This window comes from Sebastes fasciatus, chromosome 15 (assembly GCF_043250625.1).
Source record: "Sebastes fasciatus isolate fSebFas1 chromosome 15, fSebFas1.pri, whole genome shotgun sequence".
In the NCBI taxonomy this organism is placed as follows: domain Eukaryota; kingdom Metazoa; phylum Chordata; class Actinopteri; order Perciformes; family Sebastidae; genus Sebastes; species Sebastes fasciatus.
Genome location: NC_133809.1, coordinates 27202551 through 27218984, shown reverse-complemented (window position 1 = coordinate 27218984; position 16434 = coordinate 27202551). Strand labels below are relative to the sequence as shown.

The 16434-nt window shown below is 42.4% G+C and overlaps 1 protein-coding gene across 3 annotated transcripts in view; it reads right to left on the bottom strand.

Annotated features, from left to right (window-relative positions):
• Positions 1–16434, bottom strand: part of babam2 (BRISC and BRCA1 A complex member 2) — a 131766-nt gene that overhangs the window by 6555 nt on the left and 108777 nt on the right. For all 3 annotated transcript variants that reach the window (XM_074660946.1, XM_074660947.1, XM_074660945.1), the window contains exon 8: positions 10220–10319. In XM_074660946.1, the coding sequence (XP_074517047.1) occupies positions 10220–10319 (100 nt within the window). The remainder of the gene's footprint in view (positions 1–10219; positions 10320–16434) is intronic.

The following is a 16434-nucleotide window of genomic DNA, read 5'->3' as shown; positions in this document are numbered from 1 at the left end:
GGCAAGTTCACAAAGAATGGATTGCAGCCGCCGATAGCACCGTGAATTGTGCATCACTTGCGACCGCCATCTTCCCTGTCTCAAGGTCCAATTCACAAAAGATATTGCGCTAATGATATCACGGTGCAAACATGCCCACAAAGTTTTGCAGCTCAGTGCAATCTTCCATGTGGCGAAGTATAAATGTTGCAGAAAAAAATGGCAAAGAGAAAAAGAAACGTGAGATCTTCAGGCTGCGAGCTGCAGGTCCTGACCGACGAGGTGCAGAGGCATTCCTCAAAACTTCAAAACGTGACAGAGAGAAACCCTATTTGGGATTTTATATCCTAGTGTGTCAGTGCTGTTGGTGTTTTTTTAAACGCACACCCCTTATAAATGAGTTCAGTTACCAGCAACTCTCTGAAGACGCTAATAATTTCACAGTAACTGCGTGTTGCTATTAGCGCTGATCATTGTGAATTGGAGTTTTTGCAATTAGGCTCATTTACATGGAAAGGGTCCAATTTTGCGCTAAATGCATTAATTACCTAACTTAAATATGCAAATAGCACAGGAGCAGCGAGATGCTATTTGCTTGGGTGCTTTGAGAATCACACTATTATTCGTGCAGGTTTAGCGGCCGCAAAAGCCGCACGATCCTTTTGGGAATTCGCTCCCCGAGTATAACACCCCAAAGCCACTGCTAGTTATCAGCGATGGTATCATGAACATACAGAAAGTTCCCAACTAGTCTTCTTGCTGCGAGGTGACAGGTTTTCAAACATACATGAGCATATATAACTAGAGAGCATCTTGCGATGGGATCACACCAGCCATGACGGCTGTAGTCGCCCCTCCACTGATAAAAACCACCAGAGAATAAGTGAGTGAGTGAGTGAGTTGGAATTCAGACAGGTGGAGACATTAAAAATTCACAATATATAAAATTAAACACAATCAATCACATGAAATCTCCGACACAAGAACAGGTTCTCCTCTCGTGATGTCTTTAGCGTGTGTTGACAGGTGTGATTAAGTATTATCTTAAAGTCCGAAGAGGAGAAGCTCAGGGCTCGCTTGACTGTTGAGCATCCTGGGCAGGTGAGAAAGCCTGCAGTCAGCCAGCCAGCCATGAAGGTGACCTGCTCCATTACCCTAGCAGGACTAAGCCTTAGCCGGGTGGTTTTATATCACTGCACCTGGGCAATGCCGATGAAGCCATCGGATTACTGAAAAACACAGAAAAAACCTGCAGCAGAATTCCCTCTGTCTTCAAATTTCGGCATGTACACTATTTAATCAAAGGGGCATGAATGAAATGCAACAATGTGAAACCCATTTCACCACACCGGTGTGAATATTGTGAAGTTATACATTGAGTTATGTTCCAATTGCCGATCTCATTTTGAAGCCAGTTCCCAGTTGGCGAAATATCCAGATTCACTAAGCTCCGAGGGCTAAGAAATCTCTCATCAAACCAAGAGCAGTGTACAAAACATTCAGGTAGCAGGCTTATTTTCAGCCTGCGCTGACCCTCACTCTTACCCGTTAAAATGACAGACATAATCAGTGGCAGATTATACTGTATTAATCTCTATAATCAGATGTCTGCATATGAATGCAGAATCTCTAGGCAACGGGACAAGATTTTAGTATCTGAAGCGTTCTGGTTTCCGTCTGTAGTCTGAGTAGTATTGACTAATCATGTTTGAGCGGGCTTTGGTTGCATGCAGGTAAACAGTCCGTGTGGAGAGAAAAAGAGGCAGAACGCATTGGCCGAAATGCAGTCTCGGAACCCCACTGGCTATCGTCTCACAATGATTTAGTATTTTATCATCTTAAAATCAGCTGATAAACTCACTACGTGTGAAACAATCCGGTCAACTCCAACTCCGGTCTCGCGTCTCAAGTTGCTAATCAGACTGTAAACAATGACCGGTGCACGAAAGAGGAAGTCTTGGCCCGGATATCCGCTGGCTACAATATTGGCCGTTGCCCCCGGAGACTTAAAATGAATGATGAGCCACGAATCAGGAACTCCAAACATATTTTTGGTTGCCACTAATAACTTTAGGTACTTGCAAATGTTGAACAATGAACCTATATAGATTCGATAATGTCTAGATCACACTACACGACTTTAGCCCTGATTTCCCGCTCCCCGACAAAAGCCCCAGATCAGAGGCAAATCGCCGTTGGCTTGGCATTCGCACATCGGCGTCCATGTGTGAAGTGCTCAAAGTCGATGCCTCGCAGACACATCCCAGATATCTAGCATGCTAAATATCTGGACCTGTCGGGGACTCCGGCCGCGAGCTACGGCCAATGAGAGCGCAAGATACGGGTTGAGGGGAAACCTGGGGGAAGAGGGGTCGCCTGTTAGAACCTTAATGCATGTGCTGCATTTGCAACACGGAGCAAAGTTGTTGTTGCACCGAGAGGAATAAATAGTAAAAAAAGAAACCAGTGGAAACAGGCTATCTTATAAACACGTGCCAACAACAACATCAGCAATGTGTCTCGCGTATGGTATCACATCATTTATCATGTCTGTAGTTTGGAGACCTCATCGGGGGATTCCTCCTGGTGAAAGATCCCGTAGTGTGTGACCTTCTGTCTCTCCTCCCGATTACAAAACAGCAAGTTGTGTAGTGTGAACAGCACTGCGATCTGACCACTTTGAAAGTTGTGTAGTGTGAACTCGGCTAAAGAGATTCAAAACCTGTTTTGGATTCAATGAAAAGTTATAAAACCCCCCAAACTAAGTTATACATGAATTTGCACTTAAAACTGGATTGAACAGTATGCATCAGAATTAGGGATGAGAGACACACACAGGTGAACTCACAACAAGATGTTATGATTAAAGATGAGCTTTAACTCTTTAATATTTAAGAAACAAGATGATCATTAAAGAGGACATATCATGAAAAACTCACTTTTTCAGTGCTTGTGCACATCCATTTGAGTATCTGGAGTGCCTTCCAACCCACAAACTGTGTAATAAAACAGTTTTTTGTGGGCTGTTTAGATCAGAAAACATGTGATTCGACAAGCCATTCAGATTGGGCTCCCCTTCCACCTCCTATAAACAGTAGTTTTTTAGAAAGAAGATCAGTTCACAGAGTTCACATATCTGGCAAGAGCCTCTGCTCCAGCAATGCAAGAACAATGTGATACTGTAATGTGATACTGGTGCCAGTGCATCTATAATGCATAATAAAAGTCTGCATTGCAATACATTGCTGTTATTGACTAATTGTCCCAGTCGTCAGCAGTAAAAAACATGTAGTAGAAACAGAGAGGTTCACTCGAGGACAGGATATATCATGAATAAAGCTAGAGACAGTGGTGCCTTACCCGCTGCTACTGCATGGTTGTGATTACTCACCAATGAATGACGGCATTTTGTGAAAGAGGAAAGTAGTAATCTCTGATACACACAGTTGTGTGTGTGTGTGTGTGTGTGTGTGTACGTGCGACGGGTCTCATATCTGCAAGAGCTCTTAAACACAGACACGCATTGTGACTCAGACTCCTGTTCAATTATGTTTACATGGGACAGTGGAGGCGGCAATTGAGCTTTCTCAAAAGCTGCAAAAGCCACATACTCAATAAGCTGTTTATCTAGTTACACTCTGTGTGTGTGTGTGTGTGTGTGTGTGTGTGTGTGTGTGTGTGTGTTTCAAGGGAACTGTGGATCACTGAACTTTCACACCCATACTGAGAAAAGGATTTCCCACCCCCACTGTCACTGTGACTCGCAGCCAAGTCTTTCTATTGGCTGCCTGGAGGTTGGAGTGATGCAACACAGGTGATCTTGCTCTGCAGGTATTCAAAACCTGCCTGCACCCATGACTCCCTCGCCCGCTCCTCCATTTATTGTGTCTGTGCATGTGTCTGTGGGGAGAGAGTGATGCAACAACGCCGGAAGTGCTTCCTGCTGTGTGATTAAGAAATCTCTTCTCTCTCTCTCTCTCTCTCTCTCAGTCACATACGCATTCACACCACCCCCGGCTTGATCTGATATCTCCACTACAAATACATTTTAAATATCAATGACTTTGTGATTATCTGATAAGATCTGCATTGGGCGTCAAAATCCAAATACCATAGGAAAATCATACTTGGAAAAAAAGAAAGAATAATTTCTAAAAGAAAATCATCTGAAAGAAGAGAAAGAAGTCGCTGTACAGATAACGATTCATGTGTTGTGTGCTCTATAGCACCATTCATTTGGTGGCGGAGTTGAACTGAACACTGATAGTGAAAGCATAGATGTTTGTATTACTGATTGGAAATAGCCCCCTTCCAAAGATAGATACCTTGTGTGAATGTGGAAGTTATCCAGGCTCAAAAAACAAGTGTAAAGTTGGTTATAACATTTAAAAAAAAATTGCAATTACATTTTTTGTGCAACCTCCGCAGTCTGGATGTAAAACCCTTGCTAGCATTACTTGATACTTTATGATTAGAAATCCACAAATTTGTGATCCATGATTTCTTGCATTGTAATCACATCATTTAAAGCTGCAGTAGGCAGAACATTTTTGGCATCATTGGGCAAAAAATCCATAATAACCTTTCAGCATATTGTAATACAAGTGTTCTGAGATAAAATTAGACTTCTGCACCTCCTCATGGCTCTGTTTTCAGGCTTTAGAAAATGTAGCCCGTGACGGGAGACTTTGGCCAATAACAGGTCATTTCAGAGAAATTTTACAAACTTTCTCATTTTACAGCTAAACAGTACACTACAAGATGTACGTAACAGAATATTGATTCATATTTGATCAGCGCTGCCTAGTGTGACTGTTTGATGGGAGTTTGCAAGTGATTGACAGCTCAGAGACGGCGGACTCCGGCTCGGCTCTGATTGGTTCTCAAATGTGATATTGCAAAAGTGGAATTTTTATCCAGGAAACATGACAGTTCACAAGTGTTTAAGATTATAAAACCTTCATTTCAAAAGCATTTTAATTACTATTTACCAGCTGTGACAGCTGGTGGCATTGTTTTCACCTTATGAGTCCGTGTGTGTGTCATCATGAGTCATAAAGTACCAGGAACTACCACAGAAGAGGTTCTGAGTACTTTGTCAGGTGTTTATATTTCTGTCCGTCTGTGGACAGCAACCGTGCAAGATGCAGTCACGAAACTTTACAGGTGTGTAGTTGAGATTAAAAAGAAAGGCAGAAATTCCCTCAAGGCGTTCCAGAGATATTGCGTTCACGAGAAAGGGACTGACATGAGGTCACGGTGTCTCTGACCACCTGAATCTAATAAGTTCATCCTTGAGTCCAAGCGGCCGTTTGTGCCAAATTTGAAGAAATTCCCTCCAGGTGTTCCAGATATATATCGCGTTCACAAGAATGGACCGGATGGACGGACGCACGTACGTACAGACGAACTGTCGCCAGCATGGAGGCATATTAACTTTTTAATTTAGACCGTGGTCCCTGTGGTCAAAACGCAAGGAGTTCCTCAAAAGGTTCTTATAGTCCTGGGGAAAGTTCCTACGGTGGAAAAGGGGCTAAAGGTGTTGCTGTATAGTAATGTGTCCAACGACCAGGCGATCACTACGGTTGTTTTGACGGTGCTTCTCCTCCTACTGTCTACTTTGCATAGTGAACATGTAATGAGAATGCCAGCAATGAGAACATACCAGCTATAAATTTAAATGTTGGAATTGGATTGATCATTATCAGACACAAGGTGTGAACCGGACAAGACAATAGCAATGAACTAGAACACATACGATAAAGAGAAATCTGAAAGATGATCAATTCTACGGCTTTTATTATTAATTCCTATCTGCTGCTCATCTCAAGACTAACCACTAAGGATGATTTCATTGAAATTGATTGAAAGCAACCACTTCTTTGTCTTGTTTGAGTTGATCACACACTGTATGTACCTACTAGGAGATGACTGAAAACCCCTCAGGGCCTATTAGCTTCAGCAGCTGATTTTCATGAGTAATATTTAATGATGCAGAAGCCAGGTCCTTCCATCATAATCACAGTCACAGCTGTGTGCACACGTGGCAGTAAAGTTGTGTCAATACAATCATAGCATCTGGAATACGTGGGAGGAAATAATTGATGGTTTTAAAAGAACAAAACGACAGCACGGCCCGTCCTCGTTATGATTATAAGAATGACGTCTTGTTTTTTTTTACCACCCTTTGGCCTCAGTTGATAAATCTTAAAGCAATAACAGATTTACAGAAGCCGAATGTTGCTTTTTGTTTTGTAACTTTCAACTTCTGACTTCCTCATCTGAAGAATCTACTTATTATCTCTGCTTATTCAAAGCTCATGTTACTTTTTTTGGCTGGAAGTGACTCCAAAGAATGCAAAACGTTACTTGTGCCACACAAATGGGCCACATGCCTGCTATTGAACAAGAGACACTGCTAATTACTACTTCATGCTGTCCAAGTGTCCATTTTTCTTTTAGTCCTGGTATGTTTGATGATAGAAAAAGGCCACAACAAAATTACATTTTTGAGATCTACAGTAAGACTAAGGTACAAAAATGACTGTTTTACAGCCTGAACAACATGCCATAGATGAGGACTCGAGTCGCACTTTAGTCGCACAATACAGTGGCTCGAAAGTCGGATTCGAGATTTGGGACTCGTGAACAATGCTTTTTTCTTTGCGCATTAAAATTAATGAAAATGTCTGACAAGCTGAAAGTCATTCCCTCCGTTATTATCATTCGTAACTAGGGCCGTCAGAGTTAGGGTGATAATAATGCAGATTCGTATTAACTCCACTAATTTCTTTAACGCATCAACACAACTTGCGATTTTTAGGTTGTAGCGGGCTTGAACCTAAGGAATCCATCTGTAACCACCATGTCCCGCTGGCTTGTCGCGAAGGAGGCTAAATAACGCTCCATGCTAAGGCTACATTTTGGTGAGGAAAAACTGTCATGGTCATTTTCAAAGGGGTCTCTTGACCTCTGACCTCAAGATATGTGAACGAAAACCGGTTCTATGGGTACCCACGAGTCTCCCCTTTACAGACATGCCCACTTTATGATCATCACATGCAGTTTGAGGCAAGTCATAGTGAAGTCAGCACACTGACACACTGACAGCTGTTGTTGCCTGTTGGGCTGCAGTTCGCCGTGTTATAATTTGAGCATATTTTTTATGCTATAAATGCAGTACCTGTGAGGGTTACTGGACAATATCTGTCATTGTTTAGTGTTGTTAATTGATTTCCAATAATAAATATATATGTACATTTGCATAAAGCAAGCATATTTGCCCACTCCCATGTTGATGAGAGTATTAAATACTTCAAATATGCCTGTAAGGTACATTTTGAACAGATAAAAAATGTGTAATGAATCACGATTAACTATGGACAATCAAGCGATTAATCGCTTTAACAGCCCTACTCGTAACCTTACGCATCTGGTGCGCACGGCCTAAGATGACTGTAAGCTGCAGCAACAACACCGTGGTGACCGCAAGGGAGGTTAACTCGATTAGACTGGCGTTCGCTGAATACTTTTGAAAAGACGAGTGACCTCTGAATCACAGATTTGTTCAGCGATTTGAAGTGAAACAAAGCGCCAGTTCAGTCTAGTTATCAGGCTACTAACAGGTGACTCCAGGTGTGTTGTGGTGGTCAATGTTACTGTAAGAAAAGTTACATTTTCAATGACTGCAAACAGCTTTGTCTTTCCTCACAGTTTTTTCCAACTAGACTGTTGAACACAAAATGCTTCCACACATTACTTCTCACTTTCAGATGGTTTTGCGTCATGATACATACCATGACATTTAAGCTAACAAACTAATGCTGTTTAGTTTATTTATTGCACATTTTAACAACAGCAATTGGCCAGCATGCATGCAGTGCATAGTGCTGGTTAAACCACGCATACTGCGAGAAACCAAAGGCCCTGAGAGAAATCAATGCTCTTTAAAGTAGTGACTCCTCCTTCCTTGTGTCACACTGCCTTTATGCGCTATTGACCCTGCTTTTCAAAATGCCTTTCCAAACACAGGCGGTGGCCTCCGTGACTCTTTGAAGGAGGTGGAGGGGAGCGCTTCTGACACTGCTGGACTCAAACACCCAGAGACAGGGAGGTCAGTCAGGGACACAAGTGTTCCAGACATCCTGAGTATGCTGGTCAGAGTCCAGGTGAACAGGAAGAGATGGAGGGTATCTGTGTGCATTGTGTGTGTGTGTGTGTGTGTGTGGGGGTAGTGGGGGATGGGCATTCCTCCTGAGGGAAATGGCATTACATCGTGTCTACACTGCATATCTACCTGTCAACCTGCAGAGGCCAAGGAGCGCTCAGACGGCCTATGGAGGTTGGCCAGCACGCCCACGTCGGCAGATGCCAGACACACGTGCATGAATGCCCATATTAACACGCACACACACACACAAACACACACAGCTTGACAAAAGACATCCCTCAGTGGACACAAGCTTTTCTGCACCGAAGCTTACAAATATGCAATAAATGATTCACAAACCTGTCACACACTCACACATACACACACACATACACACTCACACATACACACACTCATTCAAGTTACTGTGAGGAACTTTTAACTGGTTATGAAACAGTCTCGATTTAATACTGATAATAATCCCTCTATATGACCTACATAAGCAAACGAGACCATCACCGAGAAGACTGGCTATTTCAAATATAGTTATTCTTAATGCTCGTCATCGGTGCTATACTGGGTCGGATTTTTGACAAAATCAGACGAAATCATTTAGATTCTCCAGGAACTCCTTCAGCTCAGACTTGAGCGGGGCCTCTGGCAGAGACCAGCCTGGACAGACCCATGTCAATCCTGTCCACGGCGGGCTAGTCGCCGCCAGGGCTCCTCCTCCAGCCAGGAGCAGAGCTTTGCCTCGCTGCTCCTCCGGCCCGCGCTGGGAGCAATCACCGACACCACGCTGCTGGAGGCCCTGGCCGTATTGCTGGGCCCCGCTGGAGGTAAGGGAGGAACGGGAGAACCAGAACCAGGACTGCATAGGACAGACATTCAGACCCTGCTGCAGTAAAACGAGAGGTTTTCTAAAAGGGACTCTGGTGCACGGAAACACTACCGCTTTGTCCACAGAGACCGCCAAAATCCACACAAAATGAAAGTTCCTCATAGTAACTTTAAGACTAAGGAATCTCGCTCTCATCACTATCGCTAGGCATTAAAGGGACAGTATGTACGTTTTTACACGTATAAAGTTTTTAAATATTTTTTTATTGCCAATGTGTAAACAAGTTGTAACCTAAGCTAAAAAATTAGACCTTCTGCGACTTTCTGGGTTTCCTCTATCAGCCTGTAGACTGCTTTTAATGTGAAGAATGCAGGACGTTTTTTCGGGGAAAATCCAACGGATGTGACGTTAATGCGCTCGCGGGTGCCTATATGTTCAGCTCCGCTATAAGGCTAACACTGTGCAAACATAGCTAACGTTCGGTTAGAAATGGAATCTGTTAACACCAACAAACGACCAGCCCCCGACCAGCCCTCCACCACAACTCAGACTCCAATACAAACGGAAGCACAAAAAACAAAGTTATATCTAGTGAGGCCCGTCTTAAAAAACAGGAATGTGACCAACATCGAGCGAAAACTAGTGCTGTGAGAGTGGCGTAGGTCATTTTGGTAAAAAGCCCAGCCAGTGCGAAGAGTGTGTGTGCATGTGGGAAGTGAGTGATGAAGCAAGAGAGAGAGAGAGAGAGCAGCAGCGAGTGTGTGTGAGAATACGAGCGAGCAGCGAAGCAGAAGAGAGTTAGTTTAACCCTGAGAATATCAGTGAATGTTCAGTGGAAGTTGCAGTTTGTGCAGAAATGTGTCTTGTTTCCCTGCTGCTGAGTGGAGTGACGGCGGGGGTTAACTTTAATTTGTTAACATTAATCAACATGATGCCTGTCAATCACATTCAGTCTCGTATGTGTCGCCTCACTGTTTTGACCGATGCTCGCTCGCATCTACGTACTGCGAGCGCAAGCGTTAGCGACAGGGCGCTGACTGACGTTGACTTGACGGCCACAAGTGTCACTGTTAACAAGCAATTTCTGATTCTTACAGAGTTTCCCTTTAAGGGATACAAATAATGTGACATAATGCAGACCCCAACACTAATAGTTTTCTAAAGACATTATTTCTTTGTGATGAAGACATCGACATACACACAACACACATCGAACCATGCTGTGTAAAAGTAAAACGGAACACCGTTACCTTGTTGTTGAGTAACTGGCACACTTGCGGCACATAGTCAATTAGGCACCCTCCACTGGGGAATGCTGGGATATGAAGTGCTGAGGAGCCTCCCAGAGCACTGTTTGGATAAAAAAGAAACAGTCAGCTTGTAAATACACATATTTAGATTACACAGAACATACAGTTACTACCATGTTCTACCAAATTTAAGACAGTTTAAGACTTTCTGTGAGCACCTGCCTTTATGGAAATGTATGTGAACTACTGAGCAAAAAGGAAACCCATTAGCAGGCTGCCATCTACTGAAGTTGTGGACTTACAAAATAAAGGAGTGACTCACGCCCGCGGCATCCTCCTCATTCTCCCTCACTCGTTCGGTTATTCTTTTGACATCCTCCTGATTCAATCCTGCAGCACAGCTCCATTAGTGATTAGTGCATGCTTGTTTAATCAGGGAATCTGCTGCTGCAGCTCCCTAATGACTAACCAACCGAAGTAGTCACTCCCTCAGTTTTTCTTCTGATCTGGGGCAAAAACAGAGGGAATACCCTGAGGACAGGTTAAAGGTCTTAAGGAACCGCTTATTGGCTTTTAATGCTCATTTAAAGACACATAGAGGACGCCTTCTTCCGCTGCTTTCTATTTTTATTCCATTCTTCATTATAGCAGGACGGTCGGAGGGCATTCAGAAAGGCTGTTGTGTTATTTTAAAAGCAATGCCGAGGTGGACGACTGCCGTTTGCCAGGTTAAGCATGCATGATGCATGTAAATAGCCTACATCATGCAACATCATGTCAAATGTCAAAGATCACGTATGTTGAGATGCAGCCCCTGGGGCTCGTTCTTTAGCTGATCAGAAAGGCTATGAAAATGGTAATAATCTATCTGAAGGGAAAACACAATAACAGTGAGTCACAAACCAAGGCCTTGATCCCACCAATCCCATCACATCATCCCAGAGCGTTTTTTTGAGTCTTTTGAACCAAGTCCAAGTCAAAAAGCAAGTTTTTCCAGTCTGTCAATACTTAGTATGAAAACACTAAAAGCCCTACAGGCAAAGAAGTTGGTTATTTCTTAACATTAGTACAGTTGTCAAATGATCATTTATATATTTATATATTAATAATAATCTTAAATATTTAACAAAAATTTAAAGGGGCTCTTTAAATAACTATAAAAGCAGGAACCGGCACATATTTAAATAATGTGTGTGTCAGAATAATTTTCGCGGCCGTGTGGAAAATAGGTGATATGCTGGAAACTATTAAGCTACTCATTTATGTGTATACACCAATACATTTTATGAGTTAAGGATCATTTCTTTAATACGAATTTAGAGTTTCCTCCATTTTATTCTGGTGCCAGCAGCTGTAGCAGAAAGTGTGCATTAAGTTATGGAGACGTTGCGTGAATTGTTGTTGTGTTATAAATTAGGGCTGTCAATCGATTCAAATATTTCATCGTGATTAATCGCATGATTTTCCATTATTAATAGCGATTAATCGCAAATTAATCACACTTTTTCTATCAAAATGTATCTTAAAGGGAGATTTGTCGAGTATTTAATACTCTTATCAACATGGGAATGGGCAAATATGTTTTCTCTATGCAAATGCATGTGTATATTTATTACTGGAAATCAGTTAACAACACAAAACAATGACAAATGTTGTCCAGAAACCCTCACAGGTACTGCATTTAGCATAAAAAGTATGCTCAAATCATAACATGGCAAACTGCAGCCCAAATTTGCGTTACTTATCGCCTTTACCTTGACAGCCCTAATGATTCATGATTTTGGCAGAGCTCCAAAAGACACAACATTCAATAGAGCATTGTTCAATAGTTATGGGTCACCAAGTCAAGTCTCCTCAGCTTGACCTTCAAGTGTCAAGTCTAGTCGGGTACAAGTCAAGTCGCAAGTCCACAGCTCTGAACCATCCATCCAACAGCCACGAAGTAATTGCTTTTTTTTTTCCCAATGGTGTATGAAAAATATTTTGCACATTTTCTCAATCTCACAAGCTGAAAGGCAGCAACTAACACTGAAGCTCTGAGGATTGCAAAATGTTGAAATTTCTCTTGCTTGTGGGAGTAGTGAACTCCACCTGTCATCATAACCAAAAACCACACATGTTTATGGGGAAATGATGTCTTAACAGCGGTGAGGAAAAGGTCAACAGTGACTGGACTCATGGTCTTGACTGGCCAAAGAGGTGTATTCGGAATAACTGATGGAGGTGCTCTCCCACGTTCTGTAGAGAACAGCTGGTTTCTCATCAGCTGCTCATCTAGCATAAACAGGAGTTTTTACTGATAGTCTGGATTTACTTAAACAAGCAAAAGATAAGAATCACACCCGTCCACAAATATGTTAACAGCATCTACTCACTAATAGATCGCTGGTGTAAGTTTTGTCTTGCAAAATGACAACTCAACTGAATATTAATAAGGTCTTATTCAAAGAGGAGCCATGCAAACCGTCATGAATCCATTTTCATTGTCAAAATCCTTTTCTCCGGCGCTCTAAAGCCACCATTTACAGTAGGCTTTGTGCACATAATTAGCATTAGCTTGTGCATTTCGCCGCGCACCAACAAATGGTCGATTGAAAATGGCTTGCAGCGTCGAGGAGAGAAGCCTTTGAAAATGAAAATCTAAATGATGCCCATCTATCCTCCCACAGATCTAAGAATAGCTCCATATCATTCAGATGGAAATGCGGACATGAGGCACAAAATAGATGGCGGTGTGTTCGTCACTCACATGTGTCAATGGCAGGCATGTGAACAAATGTGATGCATTTTGGATTTCTATGGTTTTTGCCTCTTGAACACTGGATTGAAGGGAGGCTGACGAGACGCCAGCCTCTTGCGCTCGTATAGAACAAAAGGTCTTCCAACATCCAAAACTTGACTATTTGAGAAGTTCTAAAACAGTGGTTCCTTACTGGTTAGTCCAAATCCATTTCCTTTAGACATCAGGCCACGGTCCAATCCACATATAGACAAACTTAACATCCGTTCAGTTTTTTTTTTATCCATTAACTTTACCTGTCAGTGGATTCAAACCCAGGACCTTCTTGCTGTGAGGAGGCCATGCTTTTATTTCACTAGATGAAAACTAAAATACTTAAGTAAGCTACAACTGGAGCTTGAAGAAACATTGCAGCAAGAGAATGCAATTATTGGGGCTTAAAATCAACATTTAAAAAACGATTTCATGCTTATTCCGGCTACTAAAACCATTGTTACAGCAGAACATGTTAACAGGCCTTATAAAAAGAACAGGGCCATCAAACAGCTGCAGAGTTAGAAGAACAAGTTGTTTACAAGCTAGGTTTCAACCCAGGCCCGTACTTTGCTGCATTAAACTAGTTTGTGCGTGTTCAGTTTAAGTAAAACAAAGTTGGATAAATTCTGTTTCATAATTATCAGCCTGTTGTGAAGCAGCTAGCTTCTCCTCAAGAAACTCAAAGTGCTACAAGCAGCAAAGACTTTGGAAAACCTGATACAGTCAACAGACGGGCGAGGGCCACGTGATCATCAGAGCTGGTATCGATTAATCTCTATAAACAGATAATATCTGCATATGAATGCAGAATCTGTAGGCAACCGGACAAGATTTTGGTATCGGAAACGTTCTGGTTTCTGTTTGTAGTCCAAGTATTGACCAATCATGTTTGAATGGCCTTTGGTTGCATGCAGGTAAACAAGTCCATGTTGAGAGCAAAAGAAGTGGAACACATTGGCCGAAATGCAATCTCGGAACACATTGGCCCTCGTCTGACATCAACCTAGCTTTTTAATTTTAAAAATGTATCTGCATTCATATGCAGATACTGATATCTGATGTCTATACTGATATATTAGCCGTTGCCCCCAGAAGCTAAATTGTTGTCAGACCGATAGCCAATGGTTCCAATATTGAGTATCAACAGGCTCCGTTATGATAAAGTTGCTGATGTAGCATCTTTACTCACAATGTTTCGGAAAATGGTACTTCACAAGAAAATTCCTAGTCCTAAAGTTTTCTATAATTCAGTGAACTTTATTTTCCAAAGCTGACCCACTCTGGATGGATGTGACCCAGCAGTTGGGAATCACTGTTCTAAAACATGATTGAAAGTAAAGTTTTCAGCTTCAACCTTGAACGCATCCAACAACCTCAACTGAAAAAATGCTGACTGAGGAGTATATTTCTTGAACATGAGCCATGATTTACAGCGGGAGGCTGTATAAATTGCACTTAGGTGCCAAAACTGAGAATCAAAGATTTGAGAAGCTACGACTTATCTCAAGGTCAGGCTGAGGGGGAGAATTAAAGTAGGCAGCAAGTTAACATATGCAAACCTGCACCCCATATTTGAGCAGTTATGACAAGCCACAAAGATGACACATGGATTGTGACAACCAATGAATCTACATGTGTGTAAATAGTAAAGGGATACCCCAGTGATATGACGATCCGTATATTGGTATTGTACTTCAATGGCCGTTGACTGACTAGGTCTAGGCCCTCACAGGTACTGCATTTAGCGTAAAAAATATGCTCAAATCATAACATGGCAAACTGCAGCCCAACAGGCAACAACAGCTGTCAGTGTGCTGACTTGACTATGACTTGCCCCAAACTGCATGTGATTATCATAAAGTGGGCATGGCTGTAAAGGGGAGACTCATGGGTATCCATAGAACCCATTTTCATTTACATATCTTGAGGTCAGAGGTCAAGGGACCCCTTTGAAAACGACCATGGTTGCATATGATCCAGGATCTTCACTCTGGCTTTAAAACTGAGCCTGTTACAACCTAAAAATCGCAAGTTGCATTAATGCGTTATCGTGTTAACTTAGAGAGCCCTAATATAAATACAAATACACATTCGTATCTTAGTTTCAAAATGTAAAGAAAACAATAGGTGCCATGTTCCTGAAATGGTATGGTATCAGTGTCATCAGACTCCCAGGACGAGCTATAAATTGCTTTAAACTGGGCTTCCTGTGGGTGGGCTCGGAATCTAGACATAATGGTGTTTTATTTTCCAAGTGGCACCCTGAAGAGTCCCCGCTTCTGTCTCCACTGGTGACACCGCACTCGACACTACCCACACACGCTGGAGTCATCATGCAGACATGCCGCCTAACACAACCCCTCTGAGCAATGCAACCTACTGTATGACATATTTACAGTAGACAGTGGTACATGCACACATGGAAACAAACACACACACACACTCATGCTGTACAGTGACTTCATCAACCAAAGAGATTATCCTCCGTGACTCAGGTGGATGGTGACGAAGCTCGGTTTGTTTATTTGTGTGTGGTTTTGTTTGTGTGTGTGTGTGTGTGTGTGTGTGTGTGTGTGTGTGAGAGAGAGAGAGAGAGATGGTGTGTATGACAGTGCAGTGACAGCGTGAGAGCAGATAAAGGCTCAATTGGAAAGAGGGCAGACATGATTCATTACCAAAGTGAAAGATAAGGCCAAGACGAACTGTTTGGGGATTCAAATGTAGTTTCAAAGCAGCAACATTTCCATTTTGATTGCCTTCTTCATTTCCTAAAGCCTGGAGGGTCCTCAGAGGCCCATAGATGACTCTGCTTGTTGACTGCTTGGACTAAATAACGGCCTATTCTTCCTCTGTGACTGGACAAGGCGGCCCTGGCCTGTGGCAATAGGAATCGCTAACCTTTCTTTTATGAGGTGACCATCCTGGCATAACGGCGCTGAATTTCTCCTCAGATTCTCTATGCATCATCCATTTGAATAAAACCAGATTAATAAGAGCCCCCAGGCTGCAGCCATTACACACCCTCACTACTATATGATAAGGATGGGCAACAGGGCAAAAACTGCCCCCTTTAACTGTGCAGTAACTGATGTATTTGGCAGCAGGGTTGGTGCTAATGGTCATGTGAGCTCCACATGACCCTCTGTGGGTCGTGACTATACTACTACTATTGTATGTCAGTGAATTGCTGACCCTTTAAACAAAATATACTAATAAAGTATTTGAAAAGCCATAATTGAGTGCTGCAAGTGCAAACCGTTCTCACTCCCAACTTGTCAAATAATAATTAGTGCACCTAAAGATAATTAGTCGTTCCAAAGCTGGAAGTATTAATGATGAAGGGCTGGAGCTGAACTCCGTTGTGGGATAACAAATGGCACACACAACATTGTGTACCACATAGGAGAACCATGATGCTTTTGACTTAAAGGCCCAATAA